This window comes from Falco biarmicus, chromosome 4 (assembly GCF_023638135.1).
Source record: "Falco biarmicus isolate bFalBia1 chromosome 4, bFalBia1.pri, whole genome shotgun sequence".
NCBI classification, from domain to species: domain Eukaryota; kingdom Metazoa; phylum Chordata; class Aves; order Falconiformes; family Falconidae; genus Falco; species Falco biarmicus.
This window is the reverse complement of record NC_079291.1, coordinates 78,946,303-78,961,159: the sequence shown is the minus strand read 5'-3', so window position 1 is coordinate 78,961,159 and position 14,857 is coordinate 78,946,303. Positions and strand designations below refer to the sequence as shown.

Genomic DNA, 14,857 nt, shown 5'->3' with positions numbered 1-14,857 from the left:
CAAGGGAAATCACAAGTGCTGGACAAGCAAGGCTTCCCGAGCTAACAGCTTCTTATAATTAGTCTTAAAAATATGAAGTTGGACTGTGCTGGTTTGCCTGATAGGCTTTCATCCTCTGTTCTATTTTTGATCTCTTTGAACACCAAAACTTACAGTGGGAAAATCACAGAAAGACCTACATATTTTCACCAGTTATATCAAAGACATTGAACTTGCTCTAAGAATGAGTACATCTCCAAAGAACAAACTGAGATTTCTCCTCGCCTGCAAGGCCAACTCTAGCATTCATTTGCTTTCATTTTCAAAAATGTCTAGTTTATAATCCAACACTAAATTTGAGAAACCAATATAAAAATCAAGCAAGACAGGACTTCCTTTTCAGTACAACAGTCACTGGCAAATATCAATCATTTCAACAGGGCAGCTTTAAAGAAGAGAAGTCATGCCAGGTCCGGTTCTGTCTGAAAGAGTACAGGCAATTGGCTTCGGGTCAAATAAAAATAGAATCTGAGCAGAGGCAATCGCCCCTCAGCAGTGAACTAGGAAAAGAGGGAATATGTCATTTGTGGCAGAAGACAGCTGTATGCCTCCAAGAAGATTAAAACTGACAGTAAAATGCACACTGACTACATTCTGCTTATTTAGTCTTTGATTATGCACAATCTTAAAAGCCCACACATTAAACCTATTGAGAGATATATATATATATATATAGGATATATTGTTTAACATAAGATACACCTGTAAAAGAGCATCAGTACAATTATTTTTAAGTATTATATTTTACCAAATCTGAGTAAAGCAGACACTGACCAGAGGAAAGGTAAATTCCAGAAACACATTTCTTGCTTTATGAGCAAACTTGTACAGATCCTGATTATGTGAGATGCTTACTAATTATATTACATTATAAGGTGGAATTTGGCACCCAGAAGATACAAAACAGACTTGCATTAAATAAACGTATGAGGTATATGAAAAAGGTTCTTATTGAAGACATGTATCTGATTCTTCATGGACAGAAGCTGGGTTTCTCAATGAACTCTGAAGAAGGTGCAGAGGGGAGAAAGCCTTCCATTAGCTTGTCCGCAAAACAGACAAGCTAACCTATGGAGTTCACAGTCATGCTGAGGGACACTCTATACAGTCAGTATTTGTGCACAGTAATGTCCAGAAACCCCAGCTGTCACTAAGTTCCTACTCTGTCCTACAAATATGTCTGACTCTTTCCTTGAAAAGGAAATACAAGGAAACATTTAATCAAGCAAAATTTTCACTATGTGTAATTCAGGATTTTGTAATTACTCTTCCTATTTAAATCTGTTCCCTAACCGTAACAGACAACCACCACATTTAACCACCAGCCTTACAACTAGCTGCCTGCAGGACCCCTGCGCTAGCCACAGAGAGCATCAGTGCCTGAAGCAGATGGGTTCAGGTGACAGGGGAATATCCAGGTACACCAACGAATGATCAGGGCTTCCCTCTGGTTTTAGAAAGCTCATCTCTGGAAATATTGAAGCGACCCTAATAACAGGAATCAGGCCTTCTGGAGGCCTGTAAGCTTCAATGCGACAGCCGCTGCCATATTAAACAGCCACAACCACTTCACCTTTAATTTGACTTTGATGGTTATTGTTCTTGAATATTTATATCATATATGAACATAGGCAACGACAGAATCGCTGCAAAATTCATAATCTAAAAGACACAAGAACAGACCAAAGAATAGGGATAAATATACATCACACAAGTAAATGACCATGGTGATCTGCTTAACTCTTAAAAAAAGGATTCTGAGAAAGTCTTCGGTTTGGAAAGTACTCCAGAAATTCAAATGCTGGTTTGAACAACCAAAAAATTGTTCTGGAAATTTTCCAAAGTAGTTTTACATTTCCATTATTTCTTATTCCTACTCATAGAATCTAGAAATACTAGAGCAGCACCTGCCTTCATTAAGTTCTTCTCCTTACATGCCTATCCAGAGCTGCAAGTGTGCAACAATGAAAAAGCATAGTTTTGATGCAAAATAAATGTCTCAAAAAATCTCTGCTATAGATACTATTAAGATCATTTACCCCAAAAGCAGGAAGACAATTATTCATAAGCAATCGGACACTGAAGTACTGATTTATCTGACCTGGTATTTATAACCAATTAGATATATTAATCATGTATTACATTATCACTGTATGAGTCTCGCAGGTTTACAGGGAAATATTCCCACAGACACTTGACAAAAATACCCTGGAACATTTTCACAAGTCAAATCGAGTATGAACTGAGACCTTTCTTTGTAACATTTTAAGTATTAATACAACTATTCAAAAGTCAGAAAGACATTACTAACTACTGGTTTTTACAGTAATCTAAGTGCTCTGGAAGAAGAGAAAAGTATTTGGAGGAAAAAAACCACCAACAAATAAAAGCTCCTTGATACTGCCAATAGCTAAATGAAGGGAAAAAAAAAAAGTATTTATTTTGACCCCTTTGCCCCCCTTCGTTCTGTGCATCTTCCACTGCTTTCCTGGTCTTTTGAATACACTTTTGTATTTCAAATATCGTCAAATATAAAGGCTCTAAGTTGTGAACAAACAAAACATTTAACTTTTAAATTTATTGGTTCATTTCTGTCTCAGCCACAATTCTAAAACAAGAGACCACACACATAAAAAAGATGCAAAATATTACAGTATAAAAAACCTATCAATATACACTTAGAAGTATTATCAAAGTGGTCATAGTGATAATATGCATACAACAGTTAACATATACAAATTATTTATATACTTATTTACTATTTATAATGAAGAAAAGACATGGTAAAAAGAAACGACGGTGTGGAACTAACATGAGAAAGTTGTTAAGTGGGGAGGCAGAGTCATATAATGGACAGGAGAATGAGGCAGAACAGGTGAATGGTAACAAGAATGTCAGAGGAATGAAAGGAAGCACAGCAAGAAGTCTCAGTGGTGAGAACATGCCAAAACAATAGCAGAGCAAGAATATTCTGTCTGACCATTATAGTGGCTTTCCTGCCTCTTAGTATGCTCTCTACTTGTGAAGGACTTATCCATTTTAATGATTAAACTCAGTCCTCCTCCTGTGCTTGCATACTTGCTACATATTTTGCAAATCATAATGTGTTGCCTCAGTTTTCTCTTTTGTATAACCAATATTTATGTATTCTGTAAGAATGTTTGTGGTCCTGGACTGAAGGAAACCAAACGTGGACCTATTCCAAAGTCCACTCATGCCAGTCGGGAAATTTCCATCTATGTGTAACTTTAGCTCAGACTTCATATCCTGTAAGCACAAAGACCTAACAACAGCAAAAATAATCTCCCCTTAGTGCTCTAACAGCAACATTAGTAAGGTGTCACAAACCACTAATACATTTTCAATTTTTTTTTTTTTTCAAATTTCAATTTTCTCATTGCCATTTTGACAATTTTACATAAATTCAGGCAAGTTTCAACACTGCATCAGGATCTGTAGCCATAAAACCTCAACCTCATAAAACACCATTACACAATGTATTTTATACAGAAACTTCGGGCAATTTTCCAACACACAGTTGTAGTTTTTTTAAGTCAAAAAATTCTCCTTTGTTACCTTGAATTCTGCCATATTACTGGACTGGCAAGTCTTTACTTGGATCCACCCAGAATTACATTCATACAGACATATTTGTTGGAATTTTCTGTTATTACAATTAAACGTGCTGCTCATCATATCCCCAAAGCAAGACTTAAAGCTCAAATTATTACAGAAAATGAAAGAAAAATCACAATGCAAATCAAATATACTCTAAACATGGCTGGTTTAGAGACAAACCAGTGAAATACAGCAGTGTGCAGAAAGCAAAGCCTGTAGAAACTGGGCACATTATGGAAAAAAAGAAATTAGTCACCCGTGCAAAATTACCCCTATTGGCCATCTGAGAACTGACAATGAAGTCAACTGTAAAGGCAGCTGAGACCAGCAGACTTCAACTAATTAAAATATTGGGGGGCAGGGAGGAAATTTTTTTTTTAATCCATGTGTATATATGCATATATAGGTATTCAGCAAAAAGCAACTGCTTCAGTTTTAGTAATCATTTATAGACTTATATATATATTTATCTTAGCTGTCCACTTCATTAAAGCCACGATAAATTTATTTTTTCTGTATCTGCACATTTGTTTTGGTACACATAGATAGATTAAACCAGGAAATGTGTCCTTCTGAACTGAGTATGAAGTAAATAATTCCATATAGAAAATTAGAAAATGCAGATAAATAAATTCTTGTGAATTAATGCTTATTTATAAAATGCACCTCCAGTTCCTGTAACCCCTGCAATATACACATACAAAGACTGATCTTGAACAGCCAGGGAAATACTTATGCTTATTCCTAACCAAGATCCATATACCATTCTCCTTCACTGAATGTAAGGGTTGAAGGTGAACCTGAACAATACTGTCATATTATTAAATTCACGTGACAGTAGACTTTTATGATATCAGTATTTTTCAAAGCAGTGGAACTATTTTTTATGGTTTTCTTAATATTTCTTTCATTAATATGCTAAAGAAGGTTGGGTATGATACTTCCATGATACTCAGAATAAAAACTCAGCCTATCTATGCCAGAAAACTAAAATTTCAGGGGAATCAGGGCATATACACAGATCACACTCTTTCCCTGTCCCTGATTCAGTACATAGAGCTTGGTTACTTGCGAATGAGCTTCACTGCTATTCAACCAGAAACACCACTGGAAAATGCTGACAAAAGGCAACTGTGCTGCTCATTAGCATATTTATAGGAGTACAAAACATTCAAGGTTCTAATTCTATCTACTTTACTTGGATATATCAGCAGTCCTGAATGTAAAGATAGGGACATTGGTATGTATTTTAGGAAGTCTCCAAAAACTTTTGTTAGTTTCTTTTTAAAACTCCAGTTTCTTGTCCTTTGAAAGGTACAGCTGTCCTTTAGGAAAACGTTCCCCTGGACATGAAATGTAGATTACCAGTCAGTGTTGAGGCTGCTCCTTCTACTGCTTTTGAAATCTGTTTCAGGAATCAAGGATTACCAAGAGATATAATATTTTGTCAGTGCTACTGGTAACATACAGAACCCAGCAGAAGACAAGGTAGCTAACCGAGGCTTTTATTTACTGATGTCATGGCAATTACTGTAAATACTAAGGCTGAAAACAAATTTAAATTTTACAAGCTCCTTCACCTACAGTAATCAGCTTTTAAAGGTACAATGCATGCATTTAAAATTCTGGAAAGTGATGCACCATTTGGGTCTCCTTGTAAAGGAAAAGTAGGCTGCAAGATCTCATTTAGAAATACATCATACAGAGTGAGGCTCATAAGACTGTGGCTTTGACTATTCTTAAAAAAAAAAAAAAAAAAAAAAAAAAAGAGCTTCAAAGTAAAAACTGGAGGCACTGGAGGAGAGCCAAAGTAGTCATACAGAAGCATGGAATACATTAAAAAAAGCTGGATCTCTGACAGAACAAAAATTTATCCCTCTGGGTTTATTTTTTTTATAAGCATGAAGACCACTTTGCACTGATAAACACTATCGTAACACAATATAGAAATGTATTCCTGTTTAACAGACTTTTCAGAATGCTTTTCAAATTTAGACAAGTAACTGAAAAAGCAACACAAGAGTTTACCCCTTAAATTTGCAGCAACACTTTTAACTTCTTTTTCTTTACTATACCATCTAAACAGTTGGGATAAGGATGCTTCCCCTCAAAATCTGACCAGCACTTTTTAGCATATTGTCACTTAGATATTCATAAATCCTGTTAAAAAATGAAAACTCCTTTATAAATAAAAATGGAAATGGCAATAAAAAGCATAGAATCAATTACATTTTAAATGTGATATCTGGAAGGATAGATAATAAACTATTCATGACATATCCAGGACATAAAAATAAATTATCTCATTTTTATTCTTATTTAATATTGTAATCTGTCATTTTGCTCTAATAAGCAATTTTCATTAAGAAAGTTCATGAAGTTCATTAAATTTCATAAGCAATAGTCATTAAGAAATCTGTAATTTTAAGATAAGTTCACAAAAAGCTGGGGTTTAATTACTATTTTAGAGGTCTACTTGTTTAGCAGATTTAAGAGTAAATGTGTACCGGTTTCCGTAGGACTTTGACACTTCAGTGTCCTTGTGGAGCTGTCACTACGTTATTTAGGAGCACAAGTACTAACAGAAGCTATGAGTCATTCAGGCTGTGATTCCACCATGTATTTCTCTTGCTGGCACAGCTGACTCAAGCAGTTCCTGCCACCACCTCTGTATCTTAGCAGCTCATTTGTTCTATTCACCTTGCCCTGAACCCTTCATTTTAATCCTTCTTTTCTGCCAATACAAAAGTTTGTCAGGCTTCCAGGTGAACCAGATCGGAGAAATTATCTATACTTTAAATAGCCATACAAACCACCCGCACAGATTTTGGCAGAGAGATTTCTAGCTCTGAGTAGGTCCCTGATCAGGATAACCAAGCATCCTACCAGACAGGGTGATAGGTTGCCTCCAGGCAGGTTGCGGTGAAGAACAGGAGAGAGCAGGGAACCATTTAGGTCAGCTTTACTTCCAAAAGAAATGTTTGTTAAACTGTGATCGTAGATATTTACATTAGGTACAAATATCCATCCTCACAATTCAGTGGTATCAAAACTGCCTTACTACCCAAGAGCTCTTCAGCATGCTTAAGAAATGAGTATGACAACCTCACCACAGTTCATGAAGTTTCCAAACTACAAAATTCACCGCCTTTAATGGGAATCTTGTTGACAAGACCTAGAAAGCTACAGAGGGAAACCATTATAAATGTCCTACCAGTGGTAGGTTTGAACAGTGGCTGGACAGTATGATGCAGTAGCAGGTACCAGAAGGTATCGGAGTTGGGATGCAATGGGTTACTCTCCAGAATGTCCATCTCTTACCGCAGAAACTTCCTACACAACTATGATCACATGAGTACCTCTAAGACAGTCGAAGTTAACTGCTCATTCCACAATTATCAGCTTGTCTCCAAAGACCTGTGAATGTCAAGGAGCTTTCCCCTTGCTGGATCAGTGACTCAACGTTCCAAGTTTCACAGGACAAGACTTCAAGAAAGCTCAATTTCCATTTATATAGCGTAATGAAGTAAATACATCTCCAAAGATACTAATATCTCTAAGTTTTCACCAACTACCAATCTAGCCTCTATTTAAGTTTGCAAATGGAATTTTTTCTTTAAAATCTGACCTCTGTAATTTTCTTATTCTCTCACTGTGGACTATGATTTTACTCTTCTTTTCTCATACATCAGCTACGTTTTAAAACAAAATGCATTCTCGAGGACAGTAACATTTCTTTCAAAACTACTGTGTAGCTTGGTTCTACAGGAATAACGAGGAATACATGATTGAAGCTGCCAAAACAAATGTTCATTTCTCAAATGCAAAGTCATAAATGTCTGCAGAAATGCATCCTAACACCAAGGATTATTACAGGTATTTTTAAAACAGCTGCTTACAGTTAGAGGAAGAATTTCTAGACTATATATCCTCAAAGATTTCCATAGTAGGAAGCAGTACTGAAAACACTGCTTTGCTCCGTAGTACAAAGATATTCATAATATCACCAGACTATTTGAATGCCCTTGCATTCTACAGTTAAAATGTTTAGGAATTCTAAACTAGTAGCTCTGTGAACAGTCCTTGTACAAAATACCTTGTAACCAATACAGTATCAAGTTAGAAAGCATCATACAGTTCTTTGCTGCACACAGTAAAGGGCATTTAGAGGGCACAGTTGCAACGCTTCAAAGCTCCATTACTTTTTTGGAATAGCAAGGGAAAAAGAATAAAAGGAGAAAAGGTTACTGCAATAACTTACTGATCCTTTAGCCAGTCGTTAACAAAAGGAATGGAGAAGAAATCTGTGAATGACTCATCTTTCCTCTTTGGGTTCTTGCTGATAACAAAAAGAGAAAGAAAACAACTCATATTAATTTAAATTTCAGCTATTTGCAAATTAATGCCTTTGAACCATTAAGTGTAATTAAAAGTAAAAAAGCCACGATTAACTTACTTGTATAACCACTCAGTTAGGAAATCACAGGCAATAAATTTGGTCCTTTTTCTCTAAAGATAGAAGATAGTTTCAGATTATTTATTATCTTTGGATTGGACACATGTTTTTACTACTGGAGGGGAACAGAAGCTAAATTGACTGCTTTTATTAAATAAAATATAGAGTACATTACTCTGTCTACTTTAATATTGCTACTGCCAACAGTCAGTAGCTCAGCCAAAATTTTAGAAATTTTGTGGAATGCTTTCAAGTCAAGTCAAAAACTGAGTGAGAAAATGCTACATATACTATCTTGGTATTTGCTGCAGTATAGCTATAACAAATACCTCTGAAGGGTGTTTTAAGTGGCAATCTCATTGCAAAGAAATTAACAGGACTCATATATGAAAATATGTTGAAAATTACTTGCCATTTTGTTCAAAGTACTATTACCATACTACCATACTTAAAATACCTCACTGCTTCCAAGGCACAGAAGGAACATGGATGGAATATTGTTTCCTCCTGCGTACGGAACCAGCTTGAAGGCATTGTGAATACCCGAGACACACACAGAGCAGAGTATTGTATGGCTGCTCAGACAAAACCGTCTGTTGGGTACTCTGGAAAGGAAGGCAGAAACAAGGCATATGTATATCCACAACCATGGATACCATGGATGTTAGAGAGAATCCAGTAGAAAATTAAAAATGGGGAGCTTCAGAGCAAAACATTTGTGCTTTGCTCTGAAAAAAAAATAAAAATGTAAGACTTTACTGCCACCAAAGAAAATTCTGCAAAATGCTTTGCAGTGGGTTACCCTTGGTGACTCATGCAGTCAGTACCTGTTTAGCTGAATGGCACTGTATGCTGTAAAATAAGTCTTGAGTTCAAAATTCAAAGCCTGAATTTTGGTCAATACAGAATTGATCAGGGCCTTCCTTTTCTTAGAGATTTCCTCTCCACATTCCATCTTTACAGACTGAATGTATACATGAGTTCAGGTGCTTACTCTGCTTATCATAAACCAGAGTAACCATGATATGGAGAATATAACATAGACTTCTGGTCAGAATAACAGAAGAGCTTGACTAGCACCTTCTGAACCCCTCTTACATGATATGTTATAGATGTAGACAGCCAGAACGCTAAAAGACATTAAGCCTCTGCAGAACAGAAACACCGATTAGCAGCCATCTAGCTAACAGCCTAGTTCCCAGCCAGAAGGTAATATTTACCCTGAAACAGGAGATTCAACTGCAATTACTACTTTTTAAGGAAGACAATTCACATGGGTCAAACACATTTGTAAAACAGCTAAACGTCATGAAAGAGGCTAGAATCTTGAATGAAATGTAAGAAATGAAGGTACTACTACCACTTGCTAAGAAAAATACAATACACATGTAACTGGAAATTCAACGCACGATGAATGGTTTTATTCTATGCATTATCCTCACCATCTGCATTTCTCCCTGTGTTACAAGAATATGATGCAAAAAGAACTGGGGTACATGAACAGACAGGCAGAAAAAAATGCTCTACATGGCATAATTTGGCAGTCAGTGTACTACTTCAGCCACAGGTGAAGTGGAAGAGGAACACTGTGTGAGGTGCTGACTGCACAGTGAAGAGTACAGGGTAGTCATGTAGCTAGGGGATGTCAAATGTGAAGTTTAGAGCTAGACTGCTTGGGATGCCTAGACGATACCAGTGAAACCTTTTACCTTTCTAAGTGACTCTTAACCTTGGCAGACATACAGTCTTTTCCCACAGAAAGAGAGCTTCTTTTAAAAAACAGAAAAGCAGAAGAACAGGAAAAAAGAAAACATCACAAAACAATTATCAGTCCTGAACCCCATGTGCCTTTATGATCTGTTTCATGACGACAGAAGCTTTGGGGTTCACGTAGCACTCCATTAGAGTGCTTCGCTGCAAAGAAATACATCTCCTTAAGGAATTTTCACATTGTCATGCTAATGCCAGATACTGCTCCAAGAAGCCAAACATCTAAGCTTTAAGAGACCAACACCTTCATTGGAGAGCTACCTACAGGTCATTTTAGATGTTAAGTGGACAAATTTTGACTTGAACAGAAACTGAAAACAGATAGCAGAGTCTGATCATTGTTGTACAGCTATTCTCAATCACAGTATGAAACTGGGTCCCATTACTTAGTGAATTGTTTCAGAGAATAATTTCTATACTTTGACAGAAAAATTCAATTTAATCAAGAAGTAGTAATTTAATCTGTTTTAAGTAAACTGCTTTTCCTTTGCAACAGGAAAAAACAATCAGAACAGTGTTGTCAAAACAGTCATCACCAAAGAAATAAAATTCTTCTTGGTTTATCCTTGCTAGATCCAGTGAACTTACCAGGGAGGAATTTGGTCAAGCTGAGGGTTTTGGTTTTTTGGGGTTTTTTTGCCAGGAAACAGTCCACTTTGCTAGTGAATTAAAACATTAGTTGCACAGCAGTCAACATTTACAGAAGGGAAAAAATGACATAAGTTGACCTGCCTTTGACACGTTCATCCTATGTTACATGAATCAGGATAAACACAGGAAATACCTGCACAATGTGCATTGTTAACCTGCAGATGTGTTTATAAACTATTTATATTCAGAATTCATTTTCAATTTTTCAGTTTAAGTAAGATGTGCTTGGCAATAATCATGCAAAAATACTGGTGATCAGGAGATAGCAAAGTCATTAGGAAACGTTCTTCCATTCACTTTCCTTGAACTATCATACTTTTAAATATAATATAATCCATTACTGAATCTGATACAACATCCTCTTTCTGTGATTGCGAACCAGAAAGAAAAATCAGAGTTATGCTAATAACAAACACCTAAACATTGTTCAATTTTGATGCTGAAAAATGAATGCATTAGTCAGTTCTCATGAGAGAAAAGATTTAAGCAAATCATCTTCCCCCTGGAGACATTCAGTAGCAGACAGAATAAAGCACAGGAGAACTTAAGGAAGAAGGGGAAAAAAAATCAGCAAGGGAATACACTGGGCAATCTAATAGGTTTCTTTCATCTCTGATTTAAAAATGAAGGTTCTGCAGACCATTCTCATATTTATGTCAGTTTGAAGTCTGCAAATGTATCTAGCAGCTGGTGTTTTTTCTAGGTTTCTGCTTTTCCAATTTTTCATATGTTCTACGTAATGCAAGAGAACCTACTTTAAAGGAAATGTTTAAGTTGTTATGTTTCTATACCACCTTCTGAGTAAGATCTTGCAGAATTCCTTCCTACACAAATGACTACTTTCAGCATGAACATCTCCTTTTCCTGACTTTCCCATCTGATTCTACAATTCTTCCTTTCCAGACATGGATGCATCTTTTCTGATCTCTTCCTTCAATTCCTCTGTTGGTCCCATGATCTGATCTCCCTTACCACAATTTAAATTGCTAAACAACTCTCCTACTTAAATTTTTTATTCTCTTCCCATTCATCTTCATTCTCCTTCAAAACATGAAAACCTTTAGTCCCTCTCATCAAAAACCCACTCTTCATTCTCCCTTACAATTCCCTCCCTCTTCTACCAGGCTCATTCAATGTCAACTGCAGTCAGTTCAGTTATTTCTCCCTTCCTTCCAGTACTTCTTCCATTTATCTTCCACTGGTTTATTCTATACAGCTGCCCTTTACAGCCTTTAATGACTCACGTCTATCCAAAATTCAACCCCAGTATTCTGTTCTCATCCTTCATTACTTTAGTTAGCTTAATCACAATTAATCATGTTCCTTTCCTGTTTTGTCATGAATTCCATGAATACTTCTACTCTTTGTTCTCCTATGTTTTGAAACTATCTTCTGGTGTGTTTATCACAAGATTTTTTCTCCCTGTCCCTAACTTTCTCTGGGTTTCTAAAGGCTCTAATTTGACCCTAAAAATCAGTTCTAGCTATTGCACTAACCATTTTAATACAAATTATAGCATGGGTTTTTTTCTCCAAATCCATATGGATCAACACATTTCTTATGAAACAAAAGTATAATCAGGAGTTACGTATTTAAGTCAGATAAGGAAACAATGTCCAAGTACAAGCACCTGGACAGTAAGGGAAAAGAACGCAAATATTCAGTTTTACAGCACGCATTGTTTTACTGGTTATTGTTCAAAAGGAGGAAGACATGATGTCACTGGAAAATGAACACCTGACATAAGCTTGCTTTCCTAAACTTGGTTTCCCAATAGCAGAACATCTCTTCATATAACAATGAGAATCACTCACTGTCTTTTTGATAAGATGTGCTCATTTTTATTAAGTTTATATGCATATTAGGAATGGATTTTTATCACTTTACTAAAAAGCAACACACAGACCCATACAAAGCCCATTTCCAGAACAGATACTTCCTAATCTATATACCACTTTAGCTCTGCAAAATTTCCAAGATTAAAATAGACAAAGTAACCTTAGGTTTGTCCTGAGTTTGAAACTGAAATATTTCTAAGAATTTTCATATTTTTGTATTAAGTGCTGGTTTATTGCTTTTAGAAATATGTCACATCTATCAAGGACAGTATTTTAAGCCAGCTGTAAGACATGTCTTTTTCCTGTTAAAGGATACGCACTTCCTTTAAAAAAAAATAATCAATATAGATTTCATTAAAAGCATGATGAATAATATATATGTTCAATCTGTTCTTGGCTAGGTAATGTAAATGTGATGGCAAGAATGATGTACAGAGATGTCAAGCTATAATGACATGTAAACAAACCACTTTCCTATTTCACCTGTATTAATGACAGACTATAAATACATCTACAAATCAATCAGTTTATAGACACACACAAATCTTGTTAAGACCGAGCAAAACTTGTAATAACTTACTGTTATTGAATGTACAGATTTGGATTTGAAAGTCTGTTTCTCTAAAATAAAACACTATTTAGGCTAGATACTTAAGGAGGGTTTGTTGTGAGTTAGAGATTGTCATAATGGTCAAGTGTGTGTAGTATACAATCTGTTCCGAATTACTGGAGAAAACAACATTAAAGACCAGATCCAAAACAACTCATGATACATTATTTCATGATACTGTGGCTGGTTTTCATGCAAAAGACCAAATAAAGAAATACTGCCTGTGAAATAAAAGGCTCTAATTTCCTGCCAATGATTTGAACTGAAAACTAAAAACTAACCTCAAAACACTTTTCCTTCTTTGCTCGATGCAGAAGTTCAGCAATTCCGGGTAAGAGTACTGGAAATATGTAATACTCTAAGTATTCTTGAGGAGAACCTGAGTAAAACAGTACAGCCTTCACTTACAGGTAAGCACTTAGTTTCACAAAAATACAAATATTAGATATTGCAAACTAAGTATCAGTCATTTTACCGATACCGTCACAGCTTGAACTAAACAGATTCACTCGGTTCAGATACAGCCACAGACCTGCCTTTGCTTCTCTTCAGTCAAGACAACATAAACTTGAGTAAATTTCAAACTAAATGTACATCAACACTGCAAACTACAGTACACCTCACAAATGTCAGACTTAGTTTTAAATGAGTAAACTCAGACACCAGAAGCAGTTTAACCATGGAAATGAGAAGCAATGTGGACTAATTTACCCTGACAGAAAGAAAAGTAAATTAGCCAGCGCTGAACTCAGTGCTATTACAGCTAGACCACTTTTGGTAGCTATCCTCATGCCCTTTACAATCTGCAGTAACACAGCTGGTCATAAATTTCTAGGCAGAGGAAAACCCAAAGGTTTTATTTCAGTGGTGCTGTGATTTCTTTCTCATAATTACTTCCTACTTGCCAGGTGGTTCAGAAATTTGAATGTGGCTCCATATACCCAATTTTTCCACCTTGAGAGGGCTGTCTGGGTTGGCATCTCTCTCTTACATTTGACTGCACTGCCCTTACATGAGGTGCACCTACCATACTCATACATGTGCTCACATACATAGGCATCACCGAGTTTCATGTAGAAGAAAGCAGCTGCAGTCAGCATCACCAAAAACCAGCAGTGCTATTGCCCATGCTCTACATATAGCCTAATGGCTACATGCTTGCTGAACTGAGAGACTCAAGCTCTTTCCTTCTCAGCTTTTCTCCACATCTCCATCTTCCCTAATGGGACCTTTCACCATCAGCTTATAAACCGGGTGAAGCGGAGGAGCCTTCTACACCTCCTGATGAAGACACAGCACATGGAGGAACTCACATTCACTGGGCCAGAGGAAACAGGGAGCATGACCCTGTACAAAGCCCTAAGAGCATTTCCCTCAGCAAGGTGAACAAAACAAAATCAAACCTGTTAGGATCCCAGATAAGCAGGTGTGCCTTATCAGCTGAAGTGCTGTGCTTGATTTAAAGCCAGACTGCCTGCCATTCATTACATATTCATGTTTTGGTGTGGTCAGTAAAGATTAAGTCACAGAAGTGTTCTCTTCTGGCAACACAGCTGAAACACTGAATTTATTCTCTGCTTTATACCTTTAATGGTTCACATACTGCCAGAAAATGTTCATAACTGGAAGGACACTATACATATAAAAGCCAAGGGTAACACTACTTCTGACTAGCAACAGGAATTCCTAATGAGCAGGAATGAGTGGAAGAGAATATAAGAAAAAAAGGAGGGCTAAAATGCATAATAAAAATACATTGCTACTTGGTAATTTTTATAAAGTATAGAAATAGATAAGAATGGAAGAACAAAACTTTAGAGCTTTTTCCATTCTAATTTGTAACCAGACAGGCAAAAATAATATTTTGAAAGCAGT

General features: G+C 36.3%; 1 protein-coding gene across 1 annotated transcript in view; it reads right to left on the bottom strand.

Annotated features, from left to right (window-relative positions):
• IQCK (IQ motif containing K) overlaps positions 1-14,857 on the bottom strand; it is a 50,502-nt gene that overhangs the window by 31,858 nt on the left and 3,787 nt on the right. Inside the window, exons 4-6 of the mRNA XM_056334492.1 lie at positions 13,264-13,361; positions 8,114-8,166; positions 7,919-7,996 (exon numbers count right to left, since the gene is read on the bottom strand). Coding sequence (XP_056190467.1) covers positions 7,919-7,996; positions 8,114-8,166; positions 13,264-13,361 — 229 coding nt within the window. The remainder of the gene's footprint in view (positions 1-7,918; positions 7,997-8,113; positions 8,167-13,263; positions 13,362-14,857) is intronic.